This window comes from Gymnoscopelus braueri (genome assembly GCF_963280865.1).
Source record: "Gymnoscopelus braueri genome assembly, chromosome: 9".
NCBI classification, from domain to species: domain Eukaryota; kingdom Metazoa; phylum Chordata; class Actinopteri; order Myctophiformes; family Myctophidae; genus Gymnoscopelus; species Gymnoscopelus braueri.
In genome coordinates, this window is record NC_137610.1 from 21646866 (window position 1) to 21663045 (window position 16180).

Consider the following 16180-nt stretch of genomic DNA (forward strand, 5'->3'; position numbering starts at 1 on the left):
AATACTTTACAGCAAGCCCAAATATTAAAATGTTTAAAAAGTGTCCCATCAACTATTATTGCTATTTGTCAAAAATCCCAGGCGTCAGTAAGTTACCAAACAGACAACACACACGTGCGTTCACTCCTGCCGGCCCGTGGCTGCTGGAAGCCAGGTGGCAGAAAATGTCGAACCCATCAATTATATTGTTCGGTTTTAAAGATTACGAGGTGGAATGCAACCATACACGAATCGCTGTACGCAAGGCATGCAGTGCTAGATTCACCAATGGGATTGGTGTCTGTTAGTGTTAACTTGCTAGTCGCTATCATTGGTCTACAATACAAGTGGGAGGGAGAACATTACATACTTTACTTCATTAAATACCTTTTTGTTTTTGTGGCCCAGTGTTTTAAACAGGTTAGTGTTTCTTTATAGATAACATTTAACTTCCCTGAATTTAATAGGACTTTTATGAACATATGTGTACTGAGGGTGACAAATTAAATTGCATTGTTTTGTTATTTAAAGCTACAATCTGTACATATTATGTCCTGCTTTTTTTTTTTACCATGCCAGAGCAGTTCAGGTAAGCTGGCTGAAAGAATTACAGCACACCCAAACAGAATGACGCAGGGCTGGTATGCACGGTTATGAAATCCAGCAGTTGCCAAGGCTACACTGACTGACGTTGCACAGTGGTGTTACTTATGGGCGTTAAACATGTGATGACAGGTGTTTATGTTGGCCTCACTTTCATCTCCCGTCTACATAGGTTTGTGACCCCGGTGACCTGCCCGAAAACCAGTCAGAGCTATTGTTGTGTATTGAGAGCAGCCGAGTCAGTGCATTCTAAGCGGACACATAATGCACATGCTGGTACAGTTGAAAAGACAAAAGAGACTTGTATCATCATACTGGTCATAGATTTATTTGGTGGTAGAGAGCACAAGTCAACATCCAGCCGCCATGACAAGTATAGACAGTGCCTTTGTAAGTCATGTGACTGGATTATGGTGTCCCAACTCTGGCCATGCTATTGGACAAATACTCTAGGTTTCACATCTTGGTGAAGCCTGTTTAAATAATATAAAATAATCTTTGAGTGTTATTTAATGTGCACAAGCACAATCGGGAAGGATTGTAAATCTTAAGTTATGATTCATAACCTAGATGATTCTTTGCCAGCAGTTCTTTGTTATCCTTTTGTTGAGCTTGATGATGGCAGTTCAGTTTATTTAATGGTATGGAGTAAGGTACTCTGGTGTCACAGGATATTGGCCTAGTGATAAACTGCAGTGTTGTTATAGCTGGGAGTGGAAGAGAAGTCCTCTGCATAGACCATGGAATGCCTCCATTATACTCCAGACAAAAAACAAAAAACAAAACAAAAAACTTACCAGCGACAATCACAGATTGCTAATTAAATATCAGCGACGTACAAGGAGTGCATGGAAGCAGCAACAGTACACAATGATACGTACACAGACATACTTAAGCATAATTTTACGCCATTATGCAAAGGCCTTACAATCTGTATACAAACGTGACAGCAAAGACGCCCCCCCTTCTATCCAAAAGAGAAACAGACTGAACTATAAGGCTATATAGGTTTGAGGTCTGTTTCAGAAAATTCAGTCATGGAGGAAGGGGGGGACAGGGGGGACAGAGAAGGAAAAGGACACCTGTGAATCGTCTACCTAACTGTCCACTATAATATCTAGGTTCCACTGCTTTAGCCACACGCTAAACGGACACCGTTTTAGATATTCAGAGGTCCCTTTCGCCTAGCGCTGTCAGGGATACATAGAGGTACATTAATACGGTCGAGTCAATGGCCTCAACTCTGGGGGTGGGGGCGGTGGGTGGACGGGGGTATAGGTCAGAGGTCAGGGGGGGAGGCTCTTCACAATTCGAGCTCCTTCTGCACCCCCCACAGGGTCTCGGCGCTCTTCACCAGCTGCGCCTCCTCAGAGGGCTTCAGCGTCATGTGGATGACGTCTGTCAGGCCGCTGTTGCCAATAACACAGGGGACGCTCAGGAACACCTCGTCCTTCACTCCGTGCATGCCCTGAAGGAGAGATGGAGGAGGCATAACGGGGTCAGTATAGGAGAAACGTCTAGAGATATCGTTGCCGTCAGGCAGAAACCTCTTTATCTCCATATTCTAACTTTGTGTTTTTTCGTAAATTAACATCCTACTTGATCATACTACCGCGTCACACAAAAGTATCAAAAGTAGCAGATCCACAAGCTCGAAACGCGGCGTGAAGCAACACGTTTTGAGCTTGTAGATCTGCTACTTTTGCTATTTTTGAATTTGAATCCTGAAAAGTAACAGTTTTGGACACATGAGGTTTCCACCAGACAGAGATGATATTTTCTACTTAATCACTGATTGTCAACCTTTTTCAATGCAAGAACTCCCAGTTTGATATGCATTAGGCCATGGACCCCCATTTAATACTTTTTTCCCTTTTTCTTTTGTTTTATCTCTAAGACCCCAATCTGCACTGAGTTTATTTTACTCTGAAAGTGTACACATGGAACTAAAATGTTCCATTTGTACACTCTCAGAGTTACATTCGAACCCCTGGTGGTCCCCAGACCCGACGTTGAGAAACAGTGTGTATCATTTGTGTGGGTAGAGTGTCTTCTCACCTGGACCAGGGTGGACACAGGGTGCACCTTGTGGAGGTTCTTCAGCATGCTCTCAACCAGGTCAGCCACAGACATACCAATGGCCCAGGAAGTGTAGCCCTTCAGCCTGATCACCTCATAGGCTCTGGTGCACACAAAACAAAGTAAAAAACAGCAAGTTAGAATAGAGAATAGCAAGTATCTCTGACTGGCCAGGAGAAAAATAAGCTGCTGCAATTGTTGTATGACTTAATGATTCTTTCATTCCGATGCCGCATTCAAAGTAGCGGCTTGTTTGAAGTGTTGCTCAAGCCACACTGTGTACATGAAAAGGCGTAGACTTATAAAAAAATATGTTTTTCTTCCATTCCGCGGAACATAGCAGGAATTGTGTGGAGCGAGACAGGGAGCGGAAACGGTGAAACAAAAACAGATGATTGATTGACTGCATCACTGGAAAAGGTGAACTGAACTTTTTTTGCAGCACGTCAAACCCATCACATAGCAATTGTCTGGCGCCAGTTTGTAGCTTCATGTTGCTGGTTTCCATTGAAAATGACGTGCTTTGTCACCACTCGCCACCACGTGTGAACGAGTGAGTAGCTCACTACTACGGTCACTGGTTCGGTAACAATCGCTTTCCGAGTTAAAAAGTTAACATGCCTTTGATCAGCCTCCAGTACTCTTAATTTAATAAATATAAACTACTATTGCACACATACTGTATTGCACTGCTAACCACCACCGTCACTGATAGACAGTGATCTACACACTGTAGAGTATACAAGTCCTTTCATGCCTTTTGGCTTAGCTCCCAGGTCTGAATTCCTCATCTACTATCTACTTTCCTATCGACTCCATTGGATTCCTTAGAGCCCCTGACAATGTTGTATGTCCTACTGTACGTTGTAATTTTATATGAATGGCAAACTGTGGACCCAGATTCAACTCTAAATATTTACTTCTGTGATATGTCTTCTTTATGGTGTGCTAAGTGGACAGCACAGTCTTGCATCAGTACAGGATGTACTACGCGCATGATTGCTTTGAAAATCTGATTAACTGTGGCTGGATGAGAAATGACTTCCATGTAGGACTTCAGGCTGAGAGGAACAGATCCAGGCACTCGGGGCGGTGTGTGTGTGTGTGTGTGTGTGTGTGTGTGTGTGTGTGTGTCGGGGGGTGTACTTAGGACTTAAAGTTGTAATAGGGGTTCCCTGCACAACAAATAGTGAAGTCGCATAGGTTCAACTCACGAGTCAACCACCTCCTTGTGGACTGCCTTCCAGTTCTCGGGGTCGTCATCTGTGCCCATCTTAGGGTTGAGGGCCTGCAGGGGAACACCGGCAACGTTCACACCGCTCCACACGGGCACTGATGGAGAGAGAGAGAGAGATGATGAGTTATCAACGCAATAAACATCTGCTGGCCTTGGTCTTAGTCCACCAAGATTTGTTAGTTAATTACTTTGCTGACTTATTTCTTGAACAATCTCCTGCAAAATCAACATTAGAATGTTAAGTAACCTGAAAAGGCTGGTCTGTGCATGATCATATGCGCAGATTTGTCGACTAAATCAGCTAGTCAATTAGTGGACAAATTCCTATGACTATCAGTCAACTAAGACTATACGACTAAGACCATTCACAAATTAATATGATTTCATTCATTTATCTAAATATACTACAGAGCAGCCGCCAAGAGATCGCTAGAGATGTGATGACGTGCACTAGCAGATTGACAGAAAGTCGGTCACAGGTTTTTGCGTACCACTGGAGTCTCCGTGCTCTCCGACGATCCAGCCGTGGCAGCTGGAGGGGTGGAGGTGGAGCTTCTCTCCCATGATGTGGCGGAAACGGGCGGAGTCCAGGTTGGTGCCGGAGCCGATGACGCGGTGACGGGGGAAGCCACTCAGCTTCCAGGCGACGTAGGTCAGGATGTCCACTGTGGAGGGTGACAGAAGGAGACAACGGTTTAGGATCTGCTATAATTTTGCATTGTTCATCAGCAATCCACATTTCTCTGTTTAGTTTTGATTTGTTTTCAAAGCGTTTTCATTAGTTTTAGTGTTAGTTTTTTTTATTGTAATATGGATTAATCATGCAGGGATGAGATTGAACAAGGTCAGAAAAATAGCAACAATAGCAGAACTACAAGCTCACAATGGGTTGCGATGCGTCACGTCGTGAGCTTATTGAGCTGATATTTTTTATATATTTTTTTTGCCATTTTCTGACACAGTTATGGCTTAAAACTGGAACACCTAAAAATATTGGATTTTAGTTTGTTTTGTAAACACAAAAGTTTTTTTGTAAAGCCTAATTTTTCTGTTAACTAAAATTCAATTCAATCTGATTACATTTCTTGTTATTTCATTAGTTTTAGTTAACTATAATAAGCCTGCTCTGCACTGAGACAAGATGTCTTCCTCTCATAGACACCACCTGTCCCTCTGTCTCACCTGGGTTGGAGACGACCAGCATGATGGCGTTGGGGCTGTACTTGACGATCTGGGGGATGATGAACTTGAAGATGTTGACGTTGCGCTGCACCAGGTTCAGACGGCTCTCGCCTTCCTGCTGGCGGGCTCCGGCGGTGACTACCACCACCTTGGAGTTGGCGGTGCAGCTGTAGTCTGGAAAGGGGACAAATAATGGAATGCGTTCCATTAAACTTTGCAGGCTTAGCCTACATCAGTGGTTCTCAAACCTTTTTATTTGAAGGACTCCCCATAACTCTGAGAGTGTACAAATGGAACTGAACTGAATGGTTCCACTCGGTTCCATTTGTACACTCTCAGAGTTACAGACCTGTAAGGGCTCATTTGGAACCCCCTCAAGGAACCCTGAGGGTCCCTGGATCCCACTTTGAGAACCACTGGCCTACATCGTATATGACAAATAGAGAAAATAACAGATCTACAAGCTCACATTGTAGATATGCTATTTTTGCTATTAAATGATTTGAAAAGTTGTGCCAATTTAAAAAAAAAAATTTGACAATGTTTGCCTATAAGTATAACGTCACGCCCAAAATAGGGATGCCACGATTAAATGTGTTTAAAAAGCTAATAACATGATAATAAAAAGCTTTTGGGGGGTTTTGTACAGATGATATTTTCCTAAGTCACCCAGGTGGATAGTCTGTCTGCACACCTTTGTCGGCCACAATCTTGTGTGTCTTGAGGAAGAGGGATCCGTGCTGCAGGTCCATGACTTCACCCTTCAGCTTGTCCTCCATCACATCAACCAGGGCCATCTCGTCACACAGGTCCTGATTAGCACACACACACATACGGTCATCCTGATCTTTGGCTGGACAAACATCTTACGTATAAAAGTTACGTTAAACCACGTTGACCCCGTGTCCAAAACCCAGCAGTCTCCTTTGTAACTTTCTGATTGTAAATTTAACATTGAGATCTGTGGTCTGGTTTCTCTACTGCTGAGTTCGCACTTAGTGGCGATACAAGCTACAAAACATCAACGTCTTGCCCGCTATGTTGCTGCAGACTCGCCGTTGTAAGTGTTGCTCAAGCTACACTGTGTAAATGAGGGTAGGGATAAACAGCACAGGGAACTGGTTAACTGCATGAGTTTTTCTTCCATTTGCAGAACAGAGCGGGATTTTTGGGGAGAGATAGAAGGGGAGTGGAAATGGTGAAACAAAAACATAATGATTGATTGATGCTTCACTGCGTCATTGGAGCATTGAAAAAAGTTCAAGCACCTCATCTTTTTTTTTTGTCACACCTGTCCCTCAGCGACGAGTGACAGGCGTCAGCTTGTAGCTGTTACTTTGTCGCTGCTAGTGTGAAAGCAACATAGGCCTCACACTTTTCTCTTCCAAATCAACCACAAGGGGTGATTTCCCTCACATGAGCTATGGGATAAGGGCACACCTCCATTCAGGGAGGTTGACCTAACCTCCCTGAATGGGGCCACTTAATCAGAAATCTGATTTGAGTAAATAAAGAAATATAACACAGGGAGATAAACTCTCAATTTCATTATGAAATGGGTTTAGGGAAAACGTGACATCGTTGAGACATATCAAATGCCAATATTTGATGTATAAACATTTTGACAATCCCTTTAGGACATATCAGTATCACTATTTACACTGCGGTTGATCGCCCAACCATATATCTTGTGTGTTTTTTTGCTGTCTTACCTTGAGCAGGACGCTAACGGCGGAGGCCATGCCCACCATGCCAACGCCCACCACTGTCACCTTGTTCCGGCAGCCAATAGGCTCCTCCTTCATCACATGGGTGATCAGCTTCTCCTTGGTGGACATCTGAAGCACAGAGGAGGCAGAAAAGAGTGGGCGGTGAGACAGAGAAGTAAATGTGAGCGTTGTACGAGGAGAAATAGTAGGGGCGCCAGTGGCTCAGGAGGTAGAGTGGCTGCTTGGGAAAACGGAAGGTTCCCAGTTAGATCTCCGGCTCCCCCAGTGTTACTGTCGAAGTGTCCATGAGCAAGACACTGAACCTTCAATTGCTTGCATGGCTCACATGCCCCCCCACTCGTGAATATGTGAATGTAATGCACATTGTAAAGCACTTTAGATAAAGGCGCTATATGAACGCACAATTTACCATTTTAAATAAAAAAGGATGGTGAGATAGGTGAGAGACTGGCAAAATAAAGGAAAGGAGAAATTGAATAAAAAAATAACAAAAAACTAGAGCTTAAAAGAGGGAAATGGAGAGTTAAGCAACGCATGCCAGTGGGCACAGGCATGCTGTTGCCTAATAATGTAATGCTAACAGGCCTACACAAGGCTGTACAGTATGTGACTTCCTGTCATCCCTTCCACTTTCTCATTCTGCCTTCCTTTCTTTTAGTCACTCTTGAGTTTAGTCAAACGAACAAACTAGTTGTGTGACTAAAGTTCACTAAACTCAAGACAAGTGTTCTCTTTCCATGACACTTCCACAGGGGGAAGTGTTCCATTCTAAGGAGTTTCCCGCAGAACAGCTTTGGTGTCTTATATACTTCAGACACTTGCCAGACAGGCTTTCACGTGAGCCTGAACAGGAAATACAATGTCGTTTTATTGCATCCACCAAGGCACCCGTGCGAGTTTCCATGGCAACCTATGCCTGGCTGGCGGAGCGCGGCAGCCTGTTGCCGTGCAGCACAGCACATCCTTCAGTGACACACTGCTATTTATACTGTACTTCCTGGTTGAGTGCTCACAGGCCAACTTACAGTACGTACATCACTGTCATGACTAGGCAGCTTTGCCGCTGTGTGCTTTGCCGTTGTGTGGACACAAGCACGTATAGCGGAGAGTAGCAATCCTTATTAATTTGTCATAATACCTTCCAGGGAGGGTTATTTAAGACCACTTCTCCATGGCTTAGCACACACTGGCACTAAGGATACGTGAAGTAGGACAGTCACACACCTACTACTATCCAGTCATCCAATTATCTGTCTCCGTCAGGGGGATGCAAGCAAGCTGTAAACCCTTAGTCAGAGCTGGTGGTGTATAGAAACTAAGTAGGTTTACTCAAGCACTGTACTTACGTACAATTTAGCGGTACTTTAACTTTACTTGGGTCTGTCCATTTTTTTATTCTTTATACTTCTACTCCACCGCATCTCAGAGGCAAATATTGTACTTTTTGGGCCACTACAATTATTTGACAGCTGTAGTTACTAGTTATTATTTATTACAAAACATACATTAACCAATTAAGCCCTATTTCATACAAGCCAAATCTACAAGCTCACAACGCATCATAAGTGTATTTTGATGCCAATATTTTTGTACTTTCACTCAACACATTTTTGAATACGGGCCTTTTACTTTCTACATTGTGGTGTTGCTTTTCCCACCACTGCCCCGAGCAGAGCCACAGTGGGGGGTGGGGGTGGGGGTCGTGCTGTAAGAGTTCCCATTGTCTGCCTATAGTACAGGATTACAACAGGACAAAATGTTCATCTCTGTGGTTACTTCCTGTTTCTGCTGCTGAGGAAACATGGCCAAAAAACCTGTAAGAACAAGTCAGTCCTATTGAGGGTGAATGGGCTATGGGATTACTGCAGGGATTATTAGCACTGGGTGCACAACAAACTACAAGTCATATTATTGCTGAGTGAGAGAGGCCAAGGGATGTAACTTGAAAAGAAAGAAGCCATGACCTTTTCAAATATCTATTTGCCTCATTGGGACTGTACCCGGTGAGGTAAATACATTTTTGAAAAGGAGTGCTGGCATTACAGAGTGCTGGCTTCTTTCTTTATCACATTTCTGTGACCTTGCCTACTGTATGACGTGCACGCCGCAGAACTAAAAACGTTATGTCCCCTGGGGGGACCTGGGACCATGTCTCCCAGGACACTTTGACATTTAGTCGACTTTAAAACCAAGGGGTGCATGAGGGCTCTGCCACTGTGGACTGATAAGTGTCAAGTGTCAAGTGACTGATGTTCATTATAGGTCATTCACATTACTCCACTAGTCCAGACCACATGATGACCATGTAGGATTTCTCTTTCTGAAATATTTTCACATACAGGCAGAGGTGATAACTGGGGTTTTCACTAATAATTTGACAGATTCCCCCCCCCCCAAAAAAAAGCATAATCAGCCACACCTCTTAGTTTTGTCTGCCATCACCTCCTGGCATTTCGCAACAAACTGGAAAAACTGGACTGATTCACCACTAGATGAACAGTGAATGCCAAGTGTGTGCCAAGTAGGTCTACACACTTGTGGACAGTCAGTCTGACTGTATGAACTAAGAACCAAATTAAGGCTCGAAGATCCTGGATCCGTAGTTCCGTATAAAAAACATATGACCAAATGATTGATTCAACTGCGTTATATAGTTAATTTTACGCAATTTAACTGACCGATCGCCGTAGTCCTACGGTGTCTCTAGCCAAAAGGAACGCGACGCATATATATATCGCAAGTTTCGCAACAACATACATCCTACAGTCCGCAGCAGTCATCAGGTGGGTGTGGTTCTTCAGCACAGATGAGGAACTGGCTGGATGATAGTCTGACTGCAGTCACGTAGGCTTGCCATGGTAACATGATACAGGCTAGTATAGAGTACACGATGTCTACTGTGTAAGTACAAATACCAGCATCACTGATATGATTGCTTAGCTTTGCTTAACGTCAAGACATTGATGTATTTTTTTTTAAACGATTTTGACATTTGCATATCATAAATCCGAAAGTAAAAGTCAGACTCGATAAAAAATACATCTATGATAGTCTTGATCCAAGGCTAGTTTAACGTTAACTTCAAAAGTTCACAACTCTCAAGCCCATCGATTACTTTCCGTCATGCAATATTGCAGCATCCATCATCACGTGCTACTATAATATCGCAATAATAGGGGGAAAAAACAACAACAACTTTCGCATCCCAGCCTAGATATAACTTGTTGCGTTGGTAAAAGTAACACCTATAACCTAACGGTAGCCTAATAATTATACACAACATTTCATATTGTTCTATTTGCCTATTATAGGTTATTGTAGCCTTTAAAAAAAACAAAAAACTATTATTATTATTATTATTATTATTATTATTATCCAGATGTCTTACCTTGGTTTTGGTTTAGTCTGTGGATGTAGAAACAGTGAATAATGTGAGTTGGAATGTCTTGGACCCCTCAGCCTGTGCTGTGTGTGGATGCAGTGACTCTAGTGGAGGTGGATCCCTGCTTTTAAAGAGCTGACGGGGTGGGTCTCCACCGGCCCAACGTGTCGTGTTAAATGTCACGTAACTCGAGGCAACGTGACTGCTGCGCCAGGATGCGGTTAAGCGCACTATGGTGGCAGCAGCCTGTGTACTAGCCTACTTTTTACAGTCTTTAATGCACTGCAGTGATTCTCAAATGTTTTAGTTTTAAGGATCTCCATTACTTTAAGACCTGTTAGACCTGTACGGGTCCATTTGGAACCCTGAGGGACCGAAGACCTCTTTGAGGGGTTAAAGGGATATTTCACTTTCAAAAAAACTTTTGGTCATTTTATCGTCTACTCAGGCTTTTGTGAGCCCCCCCCAGACCGTTTTTGATTTTTCATTTATTTAATCTAATTTTTTTAATGTATTTAATTGTTTTAATTTTCCAAAAAAAATATAAAAAATTAATGAAAAAAGTTATCGAAAAAACACGGCCCCCTCACGTATTAGGAGGGCAGGGTGAGTGACCAGAACCAAGGACGGGTGTTTTTGACGAATCTAACATGTTAAAACTGGAGTTTGAAGTTATAATGGGTTTGTATAGGAAGGGGGCATGTCTGATAAAATGATTATCAAATATCTAAATACTGAATCAAGCAACTTAAAAACTGTCTGGGGGGCTCACAAAAGCCTGAGTAGACGATAAAATGACCAAACGTTTTTTTGAAAGTGAAATATCCCTTTAATAGAATAGTAGAATAGTCCCCACTCCTTGGAGTGTTTTTTTTTCACTGTATATGTATGTATATTCACATACGTGAAATTCGTCTTCTGATTTTTACCCATCCTATAACAACTAGGAGCAGTGAGCAGCCATTTACTCAGAGAGCTGGGCAGGGGAGCAATTAGGGGATAAGAGACTTGCTCAGGGACACACATCGACACATTGCTGGCCTGGCCTGGAATACCTGGGACAACCCGGGGCTCTGACTCCCCAGGTGGGCTCAGATAGATAGATATAGTGTAGTAGGCTACTAACCCAAATTGTACAGGATTACGTTTCTGAGATTTCGAAAAATAAGACTATAATCAGCCCAGATTACATTCGTAAAATTAGCAATTTGACAATATAGGAATTGATGAAGGAAACATATTCCCCCCCTTCAATTTGCTGTTGAATAATAAACTCAACCAGCCGTTTAGGATCGTATTACAGAACTCACATAGGCATATGCTTATTGGCTAATTCATTTGTCTTTACACTAGTTTAACTGTGGTGAGAGCGAGGTGTGAGGATAATTAGGCATTTTTTCTGTCAGTTTGCTTTAAAGGGACATTTTACATGTGATTACATCACACCAGAGCCTCTGCATCCCACCACATCCCACTGCATCTAATTGACCCCCCCCACCCACCCACACAACCACACACACACACACACGCGCACACACACACACACACACACACACACGCACACGCACGCACACACACACACACACACACACACACACACGCACGCACACACACACACACACACACACACACACACACACACACACACACACACACACACACACACACACACACACACACACACACACACACACACACACAAACATACAAGCTACTTAACATAATCCCATCAACCTGCCTTCTATTGTCAGACAAATTGAGACAATAGGTGAGCCCAGCAGCCCACACCTCACCTATTGTGAAGCTAAATTCTCTCACACAGGAACAAGATCCAATTCTTATTACAATCACAGGGGGTTCATCTTGTCACCTCCTCCTCATTATCTTCATCACTTGGGTTCAATGAAGGTATCAGTCCTTGTCAGACAAGATCTCAGTGGGTTCCTGGCTAAATAAAGGTTAGATAAATAAAATAAATAAAAGAATAACAGATTTTTTCACCTTCAAATGGAACATTAAGTTGGATATATAGCCCAATTCAAATAGAACCCATGATTTATGGTTGCGAGATGGGGTCCACGTCCACTACCAAACAAGACTTGTTTCATGTGTGACTCTCTGGAACACACATCTGGTCACTTAAACAAACAAATGGTTTAGATAGATCCACCTTTATTGATCATGTGGGGGGAAATTCAGTCGCAAGAGACAGCACAGGAGTTAAGTACAGATACAGAAAGTACTGTGAGGTACAGCAAGGATATACAAAGGGAACAAGGGGTTCAGGGGAAGAGCATCACATAAACTAACAGTCTACAATAATATAGTGACAGTCTCCTCACAACCTCCTGCCCAAAGCGCAGTTGAATACGTAAGCAAACAAGTTATTTGACAGTAAGTTGACCGTGCAGAGTGACCATCGTGTGCCTCATTGTAAATCCTCATAGCTACCGGCACAAAGGACATGTCAAGTTTCACACAGTAAAACCCGGGGTAGATTAATCTATCATTTCTCCTCCTGCTCAGATGTCCCATGATCTCCATGTGGAGATCTACTGTCCTGCATGGCAGGATGCTGCCACTCGCCGTCCCTCTTGACCTTCTGCAAGCTAGGAGAATAGGCTATAAATCATGTGGTTTTCAAAGTGGGGTCCAGGGACCCTCTGGGTTCCTTGAGGCGGTTCCAAATGGGCCCTGGCATGGGTCTGTAATTCCCAGAGTTATGGGGGTCCTTGAAATTAAAACGTTTGAGAACCACTGCTATAAATGAGTCTTTTGGATGTTGATCTCCACACTAATGTTATGCGAGAAGAGAGCTACAACACGCCATTCAACTGTAAATGATGCTGAATATGCTAAATGTTGTATTTGCAAATGCTGAGATGATTAAAGTGAAGAGTAATCCGGCCTATTTGTGGAACTCAAAAATGTGTGACTGCATCAATAAAGGTGCAATCTTTAGTAAGTAAACTAGATTACAATTGTTTTGTAATCCAAGGGGTATTTTATAGCCTATATTAACTGACTACATTTCAAAGTAATCCATCTGAACCAACTCTATTAGGCTGTATTAAATGAATTTTATTGCAATATAATATACACTTAAATTCCCACTTTTATACTTTAGAATTAAGATTTCAGCAACATTTTACAGGCTATTCCTATCAACAGCTATAATTTAGCCTTATTATGAAAGATTATTCGGGTTGAATATAAGCTGCGCCTTCTTTTGTCTTTTTTTTTTACTGTGGTCTGTGGAAGATAACAGGTTTATTCTAAATGAAACGTTCACAAGATAAGGATGGACTTGAGATTGTGGCTACATTTCTGCCCTATCACTGCCTTCTGTTGAAGCAACAGTGTCTCAATAGCCCCCTCTCCTGTCTAGGTTTAGTTATTACAACAGGTCGTCATTCTTAATTTTTTATTGGAACCAGAAAAAAGTGTAGTCTGGACCCCCCCTTCCTATCTGTCCCCTTCCCCTGGACCCCCTGATACCCCCCCCCCCCACCAGCAACAGCAATGTAGTTTGTAGTTTGAAAAACAGAATTTATAGAATGTTATGGTTCTTGTTATGGTTTCCTAAGCAGCATGACTGTTGCTCCTACTTCCAGCTTCATTTTATGGTCAGGGATGCCAGAGGGTGTTAGTGAATTGACGAATTCTGATTGTCCTCCAGGATGTAATCAGCTGGATAGTAGAATCTGTCTTCTCCAGAGAACTCATGATCATCCAAGCACCTGTTGTTGATGTTCTCTGATACCCTTGTTCAGAGGAGTGTATAGCCTACTGGGGGCCTTTGAAGATTCTCTTTGTCGCCACATCCATTCTGGAGGTCAGGGAAGGTGTCGACCTTTAAAATGTTTCAATATGTGAAATGTGATTTTATGATGAATGATTTAATTACTACTACATGTGACTATAGTGGATTCTATGCATTACAGCAGTGGTTCGCAACCTGTGGGTCGGGACCCCCAGGGTCAGGGTTAGGGGGGATGTTGGGGGGATCCCCAGATGACAGTGAAGTGACAATTTAAGGACTTTTAAGACCCTTTTAATACCTAAACAAAAATAGGAAAAGTAAGGAAAAAATACCTTTACTGCTTCAAAAGTAATAAACTATACCCTACTATAAAAACTGGTCAAACATTGGCCAAATTGTTAAATAATGTAAGAAAGAGGCAAACATTGTGAAAATAGCCAATCTACAAGCTCACAACGCCTTATAGCTTGTAGATCGGCTATTTTCACAATATTTATCTGAGTCAAACTAAATGTAATGACTCAACTCCAAGTGCTTGTCAGGGTTGGGGGTCCCCAGTTCAAATATGATAAATTTTGGGGGTCACAGTCACAGCCTGAAAAGGTTGAGAACCACTTCATTGCAGGTTTAATCGGAAAACATGTGTTGTACAGTAGCTAACCTGTGCCCTTGGGTGGCTCCATTGACCTGGTGCAGCTCATTTTCTGCCGACTGTCTTCACGGTGTTCAACTGAGAAGGCAAGACAGCTGTTTGAAATGAGATGAACATAACCAAAGTCTATATAAGCAGCCATTGAGCAAATTCACTAAACAAATGATGTTTGCACATGCTTAAACCCTTTCATGTTAGATACAGCAAGATTTGAATTAGGCAACTACTAATATCTTGAATATAGAACAACTTTTAAAAACTTTTCAAGGATATATGTATACTAGTCCATTTATTGAATGCATGTCGTTCACTAGTGACTAGTGAACGACATGCATTCAATAAATGGACAGTTTATGGGACTTTTAAAATGTTTATATAGATTTATGACACACACACACACACACACACACACACACACACACACACACACACACACACACACACACACACACACACACACACACACACACACACACACACACACACACACACACACGAGCGCACACACACATACAAACACAGTAGTTTGTTACCTGTCGCATCAGTGGGCTTCAATAAGCTGATCTTGCTCATTTTCTGACAAATCTTCTCACGCCCTCAGCTAAGAAGTGAAGATGGTTGTAGAAATTCTATGCAAATTGAAAGGGGGAAAAGTAGCCTGTACAAAGGCCCGGCCCCTGAGCAATATTTGTGACAAGTTTGGAGAAAATTGGAATACTGGTCTGCGAATTGCCTACAAAACTATAACGCACGCACGCACACACACATAATATGCACAATCACACATAGCCACATGCGCACGAACGTGTACGTACACACTCACTCACTCACTCACTCACTCACTCACTCTCTCTCTCTCTCTCTCTCTCTCTCTCTCTCTCTCTCTCTCTCTCTCTCTCTCTCTCTCTCTCTCTCTCTCTCTCTCTCTCTCTCTCTCTCTCTCTCTCTCTAATTATACAGTAGTACAGTAGTAGTAGTATACACTGTATACTACTACTACTGTACTACTGTATAATTAGAGAGAAAGAAAGAGAGGATCACAAAACCTGTTTATCTTTTTGAACCAATGAGGGCTTTGTACACAGTGGGAGATGACTGTTATTGTGACAATTTTAGATTTAGCTCTTGGTGCAGATGGTTCAGACATTTTTGAGAAGTTAGCTGTTCTGACAAACCTTTCTCGTTTTGTTTGTTTTTGAATTAGAAGTATTTTTTGGATACGTATACGTGAAGGATATATAATACCTGCAGAATAAAGTTAAAGGCAAGCGTTATTTACTTGAGAGTAAATCTTCCTTATACAGTACTACCAATGGATTGCATTCAAGATCAATATGCTAGTTCCAACAAAGTGAATGAAAATGAATCTACTGAAGGAGTCCTTATTGATTTTTCTTCAATGCTGAGTTTTGTACTTTCTTGACAATATTTATTTTGACCAGCAACAATGATGAAGTTGGATTTCTTAACATTTAACATCAGCAAATAAAGTAATATAATTTAGTTTTTGATACTGCAGCAATGGCATTTATGTCAACACAGGCAATGTTCTGTGATGTCCAGTAATCAGAGA

At 42.3% G+C, this 16180-nt stretch overlaps 1 protein-coding gene across 1 annotated transcript; it reads right to left on the reverse strand.

The window, feature by feature from the left end:
• Positions 1–883: 883 nt before the first annotated feature.
• ldha (lactate dehydrogenase A4) lies at positions 884–10354 on the reverse strand. The gene is made up of 8 exons (XM_080437171.1): positions 10199–10354; positions 6793–6918; positions 5775–5892; positions 5081–5254; positions 4390–4563; positions 3876–3993; positions 2641–2764; positions 884–2050 (listed from the first exon to the last, which is right to left on the reverse strand). Exons 2-8 carry the CDS (start codon positions 6916–6918, stop codon positions 1886–1888), a joined length of 999 nt encoding a protein of 332 aa, XP_080293297.1. The 5' UTR covers positions 10199–10354; the 3' UTR covers positions 884–1885.
• Between the last annotated feature and the right edge of the window lie 5826 nt (positions 10355–16180).